This window comes from Salarias fasciatus, chromosome 3, assembly GCF_902148845.1.
Source record: "Salarias fasciatus chromosome 3, fSalaFa1.1, whole genome shotgun sequence".
Taxonomy (NCBI): domain Eukaryota; kingdom Metazoa; phylum Chordata; class Actinopteri; order Blenniiformes; family Blenniidae; genus Salarias; species Salarias fasciatus.
In genome coordinates this window covers 12258903-12276552 of record NC_043747.1, presented here as the reverse complement: position 1 = coordinate 12276552, position 17650 = coordinate 12258903, and the positions used below count along the sequence as shown (strand labels likewise).

Sequence of the window (17650 nt, the reverse complement as noted above, 5' to 3'; positions counted from 1 at the left end):
CCTGCATCCCCAGTTCCCCTCATTAAGAGAAGTGAACAGGGAGGATAAAGAGGAAAACATCTTCCAAAGACACATTTCCCTGCATACACCTCTGTGAAGACCAATTTAAGTGGCCTAATTGGCTTCATAATAAACTCACAGGCGATGATAGCAGGTGATGCCAGAGTAAATTAGGCCGTTCCTGTTTTAGCTGAAGTCGCTGCTGTTTTAAACCTCGTCACACTGTACAGCATCTGAAGGAAACGGAACTGTAACACCGTGCGAAGGCAGCGTTGGGCATTCCTGTGAAAGTGACCGTGCTCTTTCTTTACCGGACAAGCCGATAGTTTTGTGACTTTTCCCTCAAAGTTTTAGGCAACAAAAACTAAGCATTCCAATAAGGTTGTTTACAAGCAGCTTAAAGCATTTCTCGTCATTTAACAAAATCTCCTGCTTCCCGAAAACATCTTTTATGTTTTTCTTTAATCAGATTGTGGTGTTCCTGAAGTTAGGCATTTGTTTTTCATTGCTACAGGAAATAAAACTAAAAGCATCTTTAATTAGTTGATCAAGTTTTATGCTCGTGTTGTCATGGAATCGTGGCAATGCGAGCATTTTCTGTCCCTATAATCTGACAAACATTCAGACGAACAATGGAAATATCTTAGTTGATGTGACAGCAGCAGTTTTTGCGTACTTCATTTTGCGGCAACTTCAAGAATGTGTGGGAGTGGCTACAAATGCTGGATCCTGAATTTAATATTCTACTTAATGTGCATGAATAAAGAAACATTTTCTGAGGAATCCTGTAGATTCTTGTAAATAAGTCCATACATTACTATGCAGAGCATTAAATAGGAATGAAATGTTGTATTTTTGAGTGAAAAAAACAAAACAAAAATAATTTCTCTGAGTATTATTCCTCATTCAAATCAATCATGTAAACAAAATGCGTTCCAAATCCTTTTTTCAAATGTATTTGTCTTTAATCTTTATGATGAACGCTACTTCCTGAAGTCCAAGTGTGAAGCAAGTGGGAGGGGGGAAAAGGAAAAAAAATTATAAAAATGCAAAGCTCAACAGATCTGACAAAGCTGCTTGCAGTTGCTAAGCAATCACTGGACAATGGCACTCGTGGCGAGGGATTTGGAGAATGTCAAGGAAGGTTTTGTTGGGAGGATTGGCATTTAGGTGTGCAAATGAAATCAAAAGAATTCTTTATATTCTGCCCTCCAAACGGCAGAGGGACAGAGAAATAATTATTATTTCCCTCGGTGAGTCCTGAGACGGAAATATCACACACGCTTTACAAAAAAAAAATGTATATTTGCACGTAACACACACACACACCGTGCTTTTGCCAAGCTGCAGTGCTCCCCATTAGTTTCTTGAAGGTGTAAGACGAGCTGGGGAAATTCTCTCAATACTTTCATAATTATGTGAGGAAACAATATTGGTCCCAGTGTACAGTCAGCCAAAACCCACATCACCACATTAATTGTTTGTGATATTGCTGTGGTCGGGGAAAAAATGTGTAGGTTAAACTGCATTTATTTCAGGGTGCAACGTATTTGTATATTGCAATTTATCATGTTTTCCAGTGTGTAGGCTGTAAATAATAGGTGTAATAAGAGCGTGGCTGAGTAAGGGGGGGGGGGAAAAAAAAAAGATGTGGGCTTGTTTTGATTTGTGTTTAGTTATAAGGGGAAACATGTTGCACCGGGAGCCAGCCGCCTCATCTAAATGGGCTGCGATTTCACGTTTTAAGTGGATTGGCTTTTCTCTTGCGTCGTCGTCCTTTTTCCCTCAGCTGAAAGCGGGGGAGACGGCGGCGGTCATCGCCCGGGAGCTGGCGGAGCAAACCAAGAGCAACCTCCAGGCGGGGGACATCACGTACACGGTGAAGGCCATGGTTCAGCTGGTGGATCTGCTCGACGTGCAGCTGAGGAATCTCACTCCGGGCGGAAAGGATAGCGCGGCGCGGAGTCTCAACAAGGTATTCGCTGACGCTGCTCTTTATATGTTGCTTTTAGAAACATTCTGCATAAACATGTCAAGTAGGAACCGGTTCCCATACTTTCCTGAACTTTTCCCAGCTCGACATCCTTAAATGAGTGCAGTAGTGTTTGTCTTTGCCCAATGCCGTTACTTCTGCATGCAAACATTCATCCATTGACACTGTGAACGACTTCAATCCCAACCTCAACAGTGGTTATTGTTTTAATGACGTGCCACTTGGCTCGGCGCTGTCAGACAAAGTGATATCTATCATCTTGCTGTGGTCCGGCGCACACTAAAAACAGACCTTCAACTTAAATGGGAGGCTCGAGTACTTCCCCGGCTCTAATATCGCTCATTAAGCGCAATCAATTTTACGTCGCCGCAGTTTAAAAGATGTTATTCTTATGTCGCGCTCGTCAAAAGCTTACGCTTGCACCGCTTGATCTTTTTGCTAATGGGACCGTGTGAGATTCCAGCGGGCTGGATGTGAAGCGGTAGGAGTGCAGTGGATTTTCACATTTGCTGAACTTGATGCTAATGCATTTACTAGCCCATTCAGAGCAGGGCGCAGCAGGGGGGCCACTCAGGCACGGCCAGCTAAAATAATGCTTTCTGTCCGCCGAGCAGCCAGCGGAAACGCAAACATCAGTGAAATTCAAAATGTCAGTCGTTAATTTGCTGGAGCGGCTTCACTTGTCGACAAACACGAACACCTGTTCCCAGATAGCTTTTTTGGGGATTGTTTTTTTTTTTTTTTTTATTTCATCGCCGCAACAGACACAGATGTCCCCATTGAGATTTTAGTGCCAGTTTTCTCCAGTGGAGAGGGAAGGCAGTAAAGACGGCCAAAAGGGCCGCCGAACGGGAGCGCGATGAGTTCATTCGCATCGAGGAACAACTCCGGTTTATAATGCCTCTCCAAAAAAGAGGGTTTCCCATAAAACACAATGTTCAAGGTAGCTCCGACTGCTCCAGCCAAGACGGCCGCTCCAGTCTCGGCTTCTCTTACAGAGTTGAAGGAAAAAAGCAGATGCACCACGGCGAGTGAGAAAGCTTTTTACAGCTAGAATAATTTATTCAAGAGGTCAGTGGCTTGCTAGTGATTTATAATTCTCTATCTGCTGAGTTGTATAGTGTATTCACCCAGTATGGTGCATCTGCTAAAGAAAATGTATCCCATTACAATTTTCTTTTGTTCAACTTGGTCGCCAGCGAGAAAAGTCCCCAAAGAAAGACTCGGAAACCACAAAGCCGTTGTTCCCTGCACTGGCAGTGGCTGGTGTTTACCTCGCGAGGTTCAATCATTTTGACACAATCTGCAAAGAGCTAAGCGAATTAAAGATTTATTTTTTGATAGCGAAGCACGGCGCACTCCTGCCAGCAGACAATGAAAGGATTGAGTTGGCAAACGGCGAGATCAGTGTCGTTTTCATGATCAAAGGGGAGCTGGCTAACGGTACGGACGGGACGGCTTCCAGAAGAGTGGGCTGTGATGTAGAGCAAGAGGCTCCTTTATGGGAAAACGCTACTCTTTGGAGCTAATCTGCATGGGATTTAGCGCGGTACCAGAACCTAGCTGTTAAGCCACACAGTCGCTCTGTTGACTACGCTGTCTGTATCAGACCTCAATTAAAATGATCCACTCCCCGTGCAGTGCTAACAGCGTCTCTTTGAGCTCGCTGTCACTTTTCAGGTGTGTTAAATTGCTGCTAGCATTATCTCCCCTTCAGCGGCGGCTGAGTTTTAAAGGATAACTAGCTCTCCCGGGCTCCCCCGCACGAATTTCCTGAGCGCGAAATAAAACGTAAAGAAAATGGCAGCCTTGAAATCATATTTAAAAGTGTCAACCGGCTTTTTCCCAGCCGTCTGCGTCATTTCAGTGCTAATTGACATGAGCAACTCCGCGTTACTGTGTTATTAATGTGTTTTACTTTCACACAGTTGAATTGCAGGAGTAATTTTTTTTTTTTTTCCTCTGCATTGCGATCAGTACAAAAAGCATGAAACCATCTGAAGTGTGTGACCTCCTGACCTTTTTGCTAACTTCTGTCTGATTCTCTTTGGGTTGCAGCTGCAGAAGAGAGAACGCTCGTGTCGATTTTATGTTCAGGTATTTGGAACAAAAAAAAAAAAAAAAATTTTCTCCATTGTGGTAACTTTACTGTCATTTTCATCATTATATCCGCATTTGAAGTTTGGCCTTTTGAAATGGCAAGAATAAAAACCCCAATCAAGGTCAATAAGGCTGGATGAAAAGTAATTTGCATTTTTGGTGACATCCAGTCTGACGCTGCGGCAAAGGGTCAAATTTCATTGCCATCATCCCTTAAACTCACCATTTTTTTTTTTTATTCATATAATCATATCCCCTGCATGTTTTTTATTGTATGCATGAGACTGACAATCTGTCCATCACTTCTGTTCGAAATGCCTCCTATTCGATGTGGATTACTCGAGTGTCTAAGCTGTCCCCAAACTATCAAATCAGCACTGCTTTTTCACTAAAAAGGAAAAAAAAAAAAAGAAAAAGCACATAAGTGAGAGCATCAGTCAAAAATATAGCTCTCAGCCGTGCAACACATGTCTACATTCCTTAGCAAATGCTTCAGAGGCAGAAGAAGTGACCTCATTATACCAACAAGTCAACTTCTAACTACCAACTCAGCCAAAGTCTGATGTTCTGCTTCCCCCGATGCATAATACATACTTGTCCCAATTTAAGGAGGGTGGTGGGGGGGGGGGGGGGCTCTTACGCTTCTCTCAGCTAATTCTCGGGCTACTGAGTGATTTTCTTATCCCCAAAGTGACATTTTAGCTGTCATCAGAATAATTTCTACCTTCACAGGGGAACCATGGGAGAAGTTGACGGTCCCGTCTCCCGTACAGATGGCTTATATTAAGCTGCACATTAGAGCCAGATGTTGTTTTTATATGTGCACGTCGCGGCGCCCATGTTAAGCAACATGTACATCGCCGTGATTTCTCCGAGGCATGTCGACGGGCCACTTTATTTACAGTCATGCGATTGTGCGAATGGCATCCGAGTGTAATGCGTGTTTGTGTATGCTTGAGCGTGCTCGTGTGCACAGATGGGTTCGTTAGTGCAAGGTACGATTGGTGGTGTTTGATGGTTTCCTTATTGTCAACATCTGCGTCTGAAAGCTCAATGCAGGATGTGTGTGTGTGTGGTCACAGTTCAGGTTGGCAGAGTGGTTTTTTTTATGCTGGTAAAGATAATGGCATAATATATTTAGACAAACAAAAATATTTAACTTTAATTCATGAAAATGCATGAAAATCTGATGAAAACACTCAGAATGATGTTATTTGCATATCTAGGGAAGCCAGTTATCTTGTACACTTTGGTTGTGTCGTATATTTTCACCCCTTCATGCACTCACACCAGTAATGACCGCTGTGCACCAATTGGGATTAATTTAGGGTTCGGTCATTTGCAAGAGTGAGATGAAGGATTGCACCATCAACCTTGGGATTGGAAGATGACCTGCTCAACCAGCACAGCCACAGAAAACTTAATCAGACAGACGGAGAAGCAGAAAATATTGACGCAAAAATATGAAATAATGAGCCACAACTTTCAACCCAACTACGCCTTATTGTTTTGCTCACTCCACTGGAAGAGGCCACCGCCGCCGCCGTCAGGGAATACTGCCGCTGTCACGTGTCAAGGGACTATCATCATGTGTGCCACAGCTGGTTTCCGAGCTGCGCTGTGTTAAGAGCAACACATCACATCCCCTCGCTTGCTCTTCCTCCCAGGGTGCATCCCAGCGCTGTCTTCCCCTGGATAAAGGATGTACAGTATGCGCCTTTATTGCTCCTTGCTTCAGTCCTGACATGCACATGCTTTCAGCAGAGGACAGGGAGTCGTCACGAGCTTTTGATGGCAACACAGCTTCACATGTTGCAAACTGCGATGGACACTGTGGTCTGACACCTTTCTCGCACAGTGTAGAAGTCGGACCACATGGGCCGTTCTCCGCCTCGTGTGCGGCGCCTTCGCCACTCACGACCCCGCTGCTGGTTCGCCAGCTGCCTTTAATGCAGCTCAAAACTATTTCGCATAGGTGACGCCTCATGAGACCTGCCCCTCTGGACATGTTTTCATCAAGTCGTCTTGGTCTAGCCTCTGTCAAAGTCATTCAGATCCTGAAGCTTGCTCGTGTTTCTTGCTTCCTACAAGTGGACTAGAAGAACCGACTGTTCGCTCGCTGCCTAATAGATCCCACTCTTATAGTCAGCGTTGTAATGAGATTATGCTGTTTGCTTCACGTCAGTGGGTTTATTGTCGCGGCCTATCCGAGAACATTCCCCCTCTCAGATTCATCTCGACGCCGTCACGGGTGCATCTGGCCTCATGTTTTCACACCGCAGTGTACACTCGGAGGGTCCGCGCTAAAACTGCCAGACTGGGGCTGTACACAAAGCTCAGCTGTGCAGCTCATCCTCCGTTCCATCCGCCGCCGCCGCCGCGTCGACAAATTCAAACAACAGTGAAGTGCTTTCACTCGACGAACCAGAATAATGGAGCAACATCTGTGGCCGTAGGTAAACACAGGCATCGACTGCACACGGCGGCAGCCTGTGAGGGACCTTCATTGATTAGGGAAATTGGGCAGTGTTTTCTCCCAACAGGACCCTGGTGGCTGACATAAGTGGGATTAGCAGAGGAATACAAAGCAAATGAGAGCCGCACCTGCCTCTGTCGTCCCCCCCTCTGCTCTGAGACCACGCGCGGCGCAGACGCCGCCGTGGGAAAAGACAGTTTACAGGAGTGCAGGTGTTGTTGTGGCGAAGAAGAGACGACGCTCCAAACGGTGTCTGATAAACCTGAATGAGGTTAACAGTGATTCCCTTCTTGATTGAGGGCTGCTATCTTGTTTAAATGGTATATATTTATTTTGTTATGACTAAGAGAAGGTTTCAGTACGAAACGCTACTTGTAGTTGTAGTTACATTCAAACCTGGAGCCATCGCTTTGCCTCGGCTGAACTCGTGCAGATGATTAAACACAATCACTTCAGAACGTCTCTTCCGTTTTTTATGAGCAGTCATATCTGCTGCACGTCAAAGCCCATGTAATCCCACTGAAAAGGGTTTGGCCTTGATAAATCTACAAAGGCTGTAATGATAACTCCCTATGTTGTGTGTTTTCCCCTGCAGGAATGTTGCTCTGTTGTGCTCTTTGATTTTGAGCAAACATGATGAAAAAAAATGGCGCCCTGCCTCTCGCCTTTGGTCATATTAATGGCAGCTTGTTTATAGGCAGTGACATTATGGTTGTCCAATTACTGTGATTATGCCCATCCCTGTCGTTCTGAGAGTCAAACACGCCGGCGCTTTATTTTGTTTTCCTGCAAGGTGGAGATGAGGGACTTATCATGAATTGCACTGTGACTGCTGCGGCTTCAGCACAAGAAAATATCGCGAATGGAAAAAAAATCTTCAGCGGGAGAAAGCGATGGAGAATTTGCGAGACAGAGGGAGGATATTATCAAGCCCCGACCCTCATTAAAGTGACACCTTTTGCACGGGAAGATGGCCGGGGGAGTGTCACGGATCGGGATGACCTTAGAGCAGGCGAAACAGAGGGAGGCTCCTGTAACGAGATGATAAAAATTTCCCCGGTAGTCAATTTGTTGAAAGATGAAGATAACCACTTCCTCATAAACACAGACCTCCTCATCAGGACCGCAGTTCAGAGTTACGCTTGAGCGATCCCAGCGAGCGGTGCTTGCAGTGGAGACGGCTCCGCCGATCAGGACCCGGCAATAATTGTGAATGTTCAGCGGTTTTCTGCTTATGTACTCTTCTTTATTCATACACACACACACACACACACACACACAGACACACACAAACAGATTGAAAGCTGGGCTTTATTCAGCACTAAGGTAACTGTGGAATTAATGAGTCAGGCTCGAGTGTGAAATTCACCTCAAGTCTTTTCAGCAGCAGTATGTTGACTTATCAGATAAAACTGCAGTCTTAGTTAACACTTAGTAGTAACGATCTCTTGTTTATTGATTTGGTTTGTATTTCAAACTTTTTTTTTTTTTTTTTTAACCATTCCCACTTTCAGATTTTCTTTTTAAGTCCGTTTGCATGGCAACATTTTGTAGTGAAATGCAAAAAACAGGGCATATTCTCCTGGGACTTGGTAGTTTAATGGTTGAGAGTCACCCGGAATAGAAATCCAGCTATTGCTATGAGGTTTTAAGGAAATTTAAAAGAAGTTTTTAGCGTCCCCTTATTTGACTTGTTCAGGGAAATTCAATACCAATAAAGCCGCCCGAAATAGGATATGAGAGAGAAATGTTTGGTTACTGCCTAGGAAAATGGCTTCCATTATCTTTATAGAAGTTTGAAGGTAATCAGATAAAAGAGCAATGACAATATCAAGGTGAAAACGCTTAGTTTTGTAAGTTGATTTGTTAATCAAGAATTGATTTGACATTGATGACCATAATTAATGCATCTACACTCCTAATACAAGCAAACAAGAGGAGCGGAATTGTGATGAAAATAATATTTCAATTTAAAAAAAGAGAACATTTGACTGTTTTAACATAGTGAGACCATTCATATCCTGGAAATATGCAGACAGCAACTTTTGTTTCTCAAAAACATGGCTGGATTCCTCTCCTGTTGAGGTAAGTTAAAGGTCACTATCTGGGAAGCAACAGGATGAAACTCGACACACGAGGCAAGTAGACGAGGAGAGAGAGAAAAAAAAAATCAAAGGTAATCCCTGAGAAACTCACCTACACAGAAGCAACCACCCACTTACGGGAGAGAAGGCATCATGAAATATTAAAGCAGAAGGCTTTCAGAGATTCTCGGAGAAGACAGATGATTTGGCTAGCAGGTAAAACAAAATGGGCAAAAGAGAAGCGGAGTGATGCAACAGCTTCACCTGTGCCTGGAGACATGGAGTCAGATCGAGGAGGACAGCAAGAACAAGATATCCCACCTTGGGTTTTTTATTTCTTTTTTTTTTACTATTGTTGTTTGGGAATCAGCCTTCAACGTCCTGCAAAAAAAACAAAAACACAAAAATGAAGAACCCACCGGTGAGCGGGAAGGAAGGAGAGCAGAGGAACAGAGGGGAATAGAGTCGGGCAGGAAGAGAAGAGAGGGAGATCAGACTCAGCCAGAATCAATTTCCCAGACCCGGAGTTCATTTCATCAATCAGCTCACAGATAGAGGCGCACGCACTAGGGGTTGGCTTGGACTCGTGCCAAGCGCACGCTAATGTCCACCTCTCCCTTCCTTCCTACCGCTCCGCTCAGGTACAAATGGCCCGTGCACTGCAGCTTTCCACAGCCAGTCATCATCTTTGTTCCAAGCGGAACGTTCCTGCAGTGGCGATCGCCGACCACGAGCGCTTCCTCCTGTACCAGGAAGACGCATACATACTCCCACCTTGTTTTTGTTCACCATTCGAAAACAGATCAGTCCGAAAAAAAAGTGATTTGGGGGGTTTGGAGCAGCACAGTTAAGCCGCTACATTTGACAGATGGAGTGGCAGAGTGCTAATAGCAGTAAAATAGCAGAACGCCGTCATGTTCGAGCTCTGGCGACTGGCGTGCTGTGCTACCCGGGTACGCCACCTACCCCTCCGTCACCTCTCCCATTCCTCCCACTGAGCCTGAAAATGTGCCAGTCTACCACCAACCACATGGGATTTTCTCAGTTCAGTCCAAGGTGTTCAAAATGCAATATCTCTCCCTTTGTGCATGCACATGAAAATTGAGATTAACAATTCAGATGTACTTGGGAAGAAAAATAGGCTTTATGCTCGAGAAAAACATGTCATTTTAATTTAATTTTCTTTATCACATCTCTAGTTCCCTTGATCGCAACTGTGAAAACTGAAAAAGCTGTCACAATAAAGGAAAAAAAACAACTATTTTTTAAATTTGCTGGTTAAACTTGATAGCTGAGTTGGCTGAAGATGAGATGAGCTAAAGTGGCTCAATCATTAGATCTCTTTCATGAAGTCAATTTCAGTTAGCATTTTAGCTTAAGAAAACTGACATATTGGTTGTTTATGATAGCAGGTATCAAGAAACACGTTAAAGCTGAAAAAAAGCCACACATACACTGTATTGTCGAGTTGATCTTCTTCAACGCTTCCATCAAAAGGTTTTTTTTGCTTGTGTTTATTGCCACCCGGATAGAACTGAGCACGCCCATTAACCTTCAAGGCCCAGTGAAATGGCTGATAGTTTCTTTTTTTTAGTTCCTGTGGTTTAAAATGTCTTTTTCCATTAAGTTTTGGGTCGGGGTAGGTTAATAAAAAAGGGCAAAAGGTGTTCATTTTAGAGTTCAAACTTGGGCCAGATGAGGACAGTAAAGCTGTCATGTTCCACACACACAAAGGAAAAAGAGAGGAAATCCATGACGTGCAAAAAAAAAAAATTCCCACTAAGTGAACAGATGTTTGGCCTGTTTCTTTTTTGCACAAGTGCTGTTAATATTACCAAAAAAAAAAGGAAAAAAACAACACAGGTTGGTCAGTGTATGGGAGGTTATTTGAACCAGGAACCAGTGATCTGGTTCCGTTAGATTCCCAGCCACACTTCCAGAAACGGCTCCTTGAGAAAAGCTGAAGAAGTCGGTCGACTGCAGTTCACGATGCACAAAAGAGCCAAGAAGAAGAGGAAGAAAGTCGTGACATGCGTGTCCTTGCTGGGAGCTGCAGTGCTATTTTGAACACAAATAGGTGAACAAACCACTCACAGATGGAAAAAAAAAAAAAAAATCAGTCAGCTCGACCTTTAGAAGTAATTCCATTCATTTAATATGTTGATAGCAGACGGCACACTGTTTTCCTCAACAAAGGCTGGATGGAGAGCGTAATGATGGAGGGATCGTCCATATGCACAGGGATCATGTTTGCGTGTTGGCATTTCTTTGATTGTAGCTCATTGACGCTGAAACGACATAAAAGAAGCTCCTTCTTGCCGATTATAAGCAATGAAAAGAAGCATGTTTGCATTACGCTGCGCGCGCAGATTGGAAGCGTATGCTCAAGCACACGCATTGTCTCGTCAAGAAGCCCATCCTGTCAATCACCAGCCTTTCCGACATGGGGACAATACTCCACGGTCCTTATGTCGTGATTTCATTCTCTGCTTTAAATGAATGGGAATTGACATGCTATATGCATATTAATAACCATAATGACTCATTTGTGCCGCGGTGACTTGGTAATCTCCTTGCATCCAAATGATGCAGCGTTAGTCAATGTCAGCTTTATTGCTTTTCTTTCATACATGCCTTGCAGGACCGGCTTGGATCTCTAATATGTTTTGAAGCGGCTTGTTTGCTCGTCCATTGCCAGCTTATTCATTGCTGTTTGGCAATTATCCCGTTCTGAGCATTCCCTCCGACTTCCTGTTGGGTCATTCGTAATTCTATATATATATGTGTGTGTCTGTCCTCTGCAAGTGAAAAAGTGAAAACAGCCTATTCTGTAAGTCCATCAATCCCTCCGCTGAAGAACCGTTATTTCACTGTTTTAAGAAGCGCTGAAAGAAAATCTTGCAGTGGTGAACAAAAGGGTAAAGAGAGAAAAAAAATGTCAGTACCTAAAGAAAAAGAGCTCCTTAATTGAGAGTGAATCAGCCTCTGCCTGGAGCTGAATGTCAGAAGGTGTGATTGGAGATTGGGCGCAGATAATGAATAATTACATCAAAGTTAGTGCGAAACGTGTCTTTGTGTGTGTGTATGTGTGTGTATGTGTGTGTGTGTGTGTGGCTGCATGCGGTCTGTGCATGTACCTGCGACTCTGTGTATGTTCCTGTGTACTGGCAGGTGCAGAGGTGTGTGCTCACTCTTGCGTCAGACTCTCGCAGCGTGTGTGTGTGTGTGTGTGCGCGCGTGTGTGCTGTTGCGTCTCGGCGTGGGCGGCTTGATGCGTGCAGGGTATGATGTTTTGAATCGGGAAGAGCCAGCTGGTGTGGAATGAAATCCCCCAACCAGGTCTGCAGTCAGTCCTGCATCATCCTCATCCAGGAGGGCGTCCAGTGCGCTCTGTGACTGGAAAGCCTTTTTTTTTTTTTTTTAATTCTTCTTTTGTTTTTCTGAATAGGATTTAATATGATGCACACATGATTTCACTTATCGCCTTTAGCTTTAGCCACACGCGCCTGTGGAGTCATGCTGAAGCTCTTATTCACTTTCATATTAATCCCTTTGATCAAAAAGGGAATTGATGGTGAGTTGTGGGGACTCGGGGTCTCACCTGTGGCACGACGCCATCTGTTGTTGCTTCAGTCCTGTGAATATCACAAGTTTATATTCATCCAGAGCATTTTCAGGTCTTTGATTGTTTCTTAGGAAATTTGACCTCCCACTTCTCTGTAAAGCCTGAGAAATAGCTTCTTTTCCAGGGGGGCGGTCAGGCTCGCTCTTGCTCTTTAGTGCACCGGTACCAGGGATGAATTGCTGTGCTTGACCAATTAGTATTCCCTTCATAAATCTCGCCATTGGCATTTTTAAATCTTTAATGGTTCTTAATTTTTCATCTTGTCTCAAGGATGTTCTCCTTTTCCCGTTGCTTACTCACTTTGGCATTGTTGTGGGGAGATTAAAGAAGGCGTAATGGTTGTTCAATGCCATTAATATGCAGGGGAGATCGGAGCTGAATGGTTTCGGATAGTTGCTACCAGCAAACACACCTTTTGCATCCGTGGGAATTTTTTCACCGCTTGTACTAGCTTTTTTTTTTTTTTTTTTTTTTTCTTCCTGTGTGTGTGTGTGTGTGAGATGTCTGCACGGAAGAACATTCATCACACCAATTAAAAGACTCTCGCCTCAAGCCATGTAAGATCTGGCCTGTAGTCTTGTGAGCTTCTGTTCTGAATCATTTGCATGATTAACTCTTCTTGTAGATAAAGAAACAAAAAAAAAACCAAACACACAACAGTGAACTCTCAGCATGGTTATTGTCGTTACTCATTCAGGTGTTCCTGACATTTGTTAACGATCCATGTCCAGGAGAGCCACTTGAAAATAAACCGGGAGAAAATTGTTCAGTAGAAAGATAATTATGAATCGTTCAGAATAGAATTGAAGCAACAGTTCATGCGTCTTCCATGCGCTCTCTCATGGGATTGTGATTTTTTTTTTTTTTTCAAGTGCTGAATTTTCTTTGATCCTCCTTCACTCACACCATTTACCGAATCACGCCGTCAAACGGCATCCTCCTCCTCCTCCTCCTCCTCCTCCTCTCTTTTTTTTAATCCACGGTCTTCTGGGTTCCGCAGGCCATGGTGGAGACGGTCAACAACCTGCTGCAGCCGCAGGCCCAGGCGGCCTGGAGGGAGCTGAGCACGGCCGAGCAGCTGCGGGCGGCCACCATGCTGCTGGACACGGTGGAGCAGGGCGCCTTCGTCCTGGCCGACAACCTGCTGAAGACCGACATCGTGCAGGAGAACACGGAGAACATCCGTGAGTACAAACCTGAACATATAGAGTCGCTTGAAGTAACATTAACCAAAATGCGTTTGATGGCAGAGGAGGAAGATTTGAGATCTGGGTTTCTCCCTCTGGAGAGAACGTATCGCTAATAGTATGCCAGCAAGCAAATGATATTTAATTTGGCTGTCTTTGTTTTTTTTTTTTTTTTATGAGTAAACCAGCTTGGGCAGAATTATCTCCTCAAGCTGCTCAGAGGCAGATTATTAGCTCATGTGGAAGAGGCGGCGATGCCAATTACGATATTTAGACCTTTTTTAAGCTAAAATTAAGGAGCTCAATCTTTTCTTCCTTCTCTTTTTTTTTTGTTTGTTTTTTTTTTCTTTTCTGTTTTCACTCAAGTTTCTCAACCCTCGCCGGTTCCGCTTGTTGCACAGGGGTTACGAAGTTCGGCGTGCAGCTATTGATCAGCGTAGTCTCATATTGACAGCGGAGCTCTCGGGGTGGTGGATCAAGTGTGAAGGTCACCGGAGTGACGCCTCTCATCTCGTTGCAGGAGGTTCGACGGCGCCGCTCGCGGCCGATGGCAGTCAGCTGTGAATTGACAATTATCTCAAACGACTGTGTTTATATTCGTGTCAATTATTAGCCGGAATTAACCACTGGTGGTGCAGATCAGGGATCAGTGGCTCATTATTCAGTGCATAAATACCGAGCCGGAGCACGGATAATAGAGGTTCTGTCATTACCCGTTTTCCCTGGTGGGGTCTTTCAAAATGGATGCATCAGTTGTTTAAATTCAGAATTTACTGAGAGCCATTTACACAGCACAAAGTAAAACTGAATTAGATAGACGTTTTCTTTTCTTTTTTTTTTTTTTTGGCAGCTGGAGGGAAATGGAAGGAAATAATGTCATTATGGATCGCTTTTTTTTTTCTTCCTCTGAACATGTGGGAGTTTTTTTTTGTTTTTTTTTTCTAAGTTCCTGCTTCCATGGCAACCTAAAAATATAGGTCTGCTGACTTAAAAGGAAGCGAGCGTAAGGAGAATTAATAAAATGGGTTTTATTGTATCTGGCACACAATCCATCTGGGTATTAGGAGATTCTGGACTCGTTTGGAGAGGCGAATGAGACGATGGCTGCACAACTGGAGTGAGATTTTTACAGCGCGGAGTGGTAGTCTGGTTAATTATGTGGGGGTGACATGTTTACTAGGCCTTATCTCTGTGTTTGCTCGGCTTATTTTTGCAGCCAGTTGGCTCCTGCAATCCCTCATCCAATGCAAGGGTAGTTATATGAGGACAAGGAGACCCTTCCAAACATTGGTAATCACCGCAGCAGCGTATTATTAATCCCTCACTTTGGCTAACATGTAATGTGCAGAGTTTTTTTGTTTGTTTTTTTTTTGCTGTATCTGAGACGCACAGCGTCTGGTGGCATGTTGTGTTTATTGGTCAGGGCGACCTGGTTGTCTCGCTTCGAAATGAATCTCGACCCACAGGAAAGATCTGCTCCAAATTTAGTCTCAAGCTGGTAATGAGATCTGCCTCTCCTCGCTTTCAAAGAAGGAGATTTCCTCCGCCATTGTGTCTGTGTTTGTGTTTGCGCGTCACACCGCGCGCGCGGCGGCGCTCATCTGCCTCTTTTGTCTGCACCGACGGCTTGCTCCGCTCTCGACATGATAATCTTATGAACAGATTTCTGCCGATTAGCGTGTTATTTAAACCGGCTTTGAAGGTATAGCCTTCGGGTTCAGCAACTCCTATGGCATCAAAGAAATTCCCCAAAGCTTGTTGTAAGCTCTTTTTACACAACCGCACCGGGAAAACAGAGCAGGGGAGAGAGAGAGAAGAAGGAAAATGCTACCTTTATACAAAAGGCAGGCTTGGAATCCAGGGAATGGGGAGCGAGCTATCTGGGGTATTGTTTTAGCTAAGTTGAATTGGAATATCAACCCCCCTCCCCCCTTGGCCTTCACAAGAACACGGGAGAGCATTAAGACAAAAGATTTCTTTTTTTTTCTTCTTTTTTTCTAAGAGAAACTATGGGAAGCTTCAGTGTGAAAGGGAGGATTAGATGTGCCCTCTCTGTAGCTTTTCATTGGCACTAACCTTTATCAAAGTCAGAAGTGTCACAGTCCACTGAAATCAGACCATCAGCTGAATGTGTTATCAGGCTTAATTAAGTTTCAGGTTTTTTTTGCTCTCTCTCTCACTTTTTTTTTTTTTTTTTCCACTTGATGGAGTTGTTTCAAGTTCAGGATTTCCTCCTGTGGTGGCAAATTATAAACTAAACAATTGGCTGTAAACAGTCTAGTAGTTATCTGGTTGATGTCGATTGCTTTCAATGTTGGACAGTGTCTCGTTCAGGACAAAAACATTACACACAGACCTCAGCGATGGCTCAGTATAGAACTCTGTAATTCCAAGAGAAGAGAAGGAAAAAAAAATGATTGTGGTAATTGAGCTAATCCAACAAGAATAGTTCTGTGAATGAATAAATACGAACATGAAAATTACCAGTTACAGGGACAGAGCTACAAAGGGGCAGGCGTCACTCTGTAATTACTCTATTGTCATTGTTTTTTTGTGTGAAGTCAGTCATTGTGCAAAATGGCCACCCACCATTTGTATCGTGAAGAGGAAACAAAACTCTGAAAGGACAAGGAAGTGTACGAGTAGTAATACACTTTTTCTGTGAACCAAAACTTGATCTCCACACAGGTCAGTGGTACGCGGCTCCATCGACAGATCCTGCCGCCTCCCGTGGGGAGATTTGATTTGGACGCTCCGAAGCCCGAGCAGACTTGGCCGCTTTATTAAAAGCTCAGTTGCATCTCGGCCTAATAGCGCCGATGGAGCGAGCTTTCTGCTCCGGCCGGGCGCCTATCAGCGGCTCGTTTCCCTCTGCCGCATGACACCGGAATCTTTGAACCATAAATTAGGAGCTCGCTTCAGACGCAACAGCTGTTGAGCTGCCGGGAGAAAGCCAGCCCATCTTCCCTCGCTCGTCTTTATCTCCGTCTTGTATCTCTCTCGCTCTGTGCTCCTTAAAATGAAGGCGTCTCTCTCTTTTTTTTTTTTTTTTCAAAACGACAAAGGCAACCTCTCGTTTCTGCAGTTGAAGAAAAAAAACAATATCACCTTCACTCTCGATAGTCATTCATAGCAAGACTCTGACCTCCCCCGAACGTTAAGTAATAAGAGCGAGGCAGCGCTTCAAAGCCATGTGAATCATGAAAAGATGTGTTGCATTTAGTGTTCTTTGGAGGTGCTGTGATTAATAAAACCTGCTACTACACGGAGAAAGCTTTTTGATTTAGCGGGGGGGATTAGAAGTGTGTTTGAAATGTGCTAATGGCTGGTGTCTGCTGTTGTTAGGTCTTCACCTGAGCATTAATGACATGTCCCCATTACGATTTCAATTGGATGTCAATCATAATTACCTCTAAATGCAGCTTAAAAGAAAATTTGGTTAATGTGAGCCGCAGTATTTCTCATTAGCGATTTTTTTTTTTTTTTTTTTTTTTTTTTTCCTGTGGCTTTTTTAACCGTCGCGCTCGTGTTCGACTCGTCACCTCGGTTCAGAAATGGCGGGATCGCACAACAATGCGAAGACGGAGCAGCCTATATGAAGATTTTTCAAAAAAAAAAAAGTGTGTATGTCAAAAGCATTTTAAAAGGCTGTTATTAAAATGGGCTGTTTGAAAGCACCGGAGAGCTTTGGGCTACATGCGCACGTTGTTATTGTTCAGGATTTCTCAGAATCTCTCTCTTCCGCGAGGTATCGACCTTCAGATCAACTGTATGCCCATTAATAGGAAAAAAACAAAACAAAGTAAACAAAGAACCGCCAGGTTGAAAGAACTGAAACAGATATGAAAGTTACAGCACGAGCTGGTATTGTATGGTTTACAATGGAACTGTAATAATAGTAGGAAAAAAAAAAAAAAGAAAAAAAAAACTCTAATGAATCAATTTCTTTTCTATTCTTGACCGTTTCCATAAGATTGCCTATTTTAAAATGAGAATGATTGCAGCAAAAATTCACGTTTTTTTCCCCCATTTGGCGAGATTGCATGAATAAGAATTGAATAAAGACATTATATGGCATTATATGGCAGTCGATCGACCTCATGCCGTGCTTCTGTTGTCCGTAACCCGCGCTCGAGTGGAATCAAGTGGAAATTAATCTAAATAGTTCAGGCAATTACGCCTGTT

At 43.8% G+C, this 17650-nt stretch overlaps 1 protein-coding gene across 16 annotated transcripts in view; it reads left to right on the top strand.

Annotated features, from left to right (window-relative positions):
• The window catches only part of LOC115385933 (adhesion G protein-coupled receptor L3), a 157468-nt gene that overhangs the window by 93486 nt on the left and 46332 nt on the right, over positions 1-17650 (top strand). For 13 of the 16 annotated variants that reach the window (XM_030088034.1, XM_030088035.1, XM_030088037.1 and 10 more), the window contains exons 8-10: positions 1790-1975; positions 4052-4090; positions 13279-13462. In XM_030088034.1, the coding sequence (XP_029943894.1) occupies positions 1790-1975; positions 4052-4090; positions 13279-13462 (409 nt within the window). The remainder of the gene's footprint in view (positions 1-1789; positions 1976-4051; positions 4091-13278; positions 13463-17650) is intronic. The other 3 variants (XM_030088036.1, XM_030088027.1, XM_030088031.1) reach the window with 1 other exon arrangement.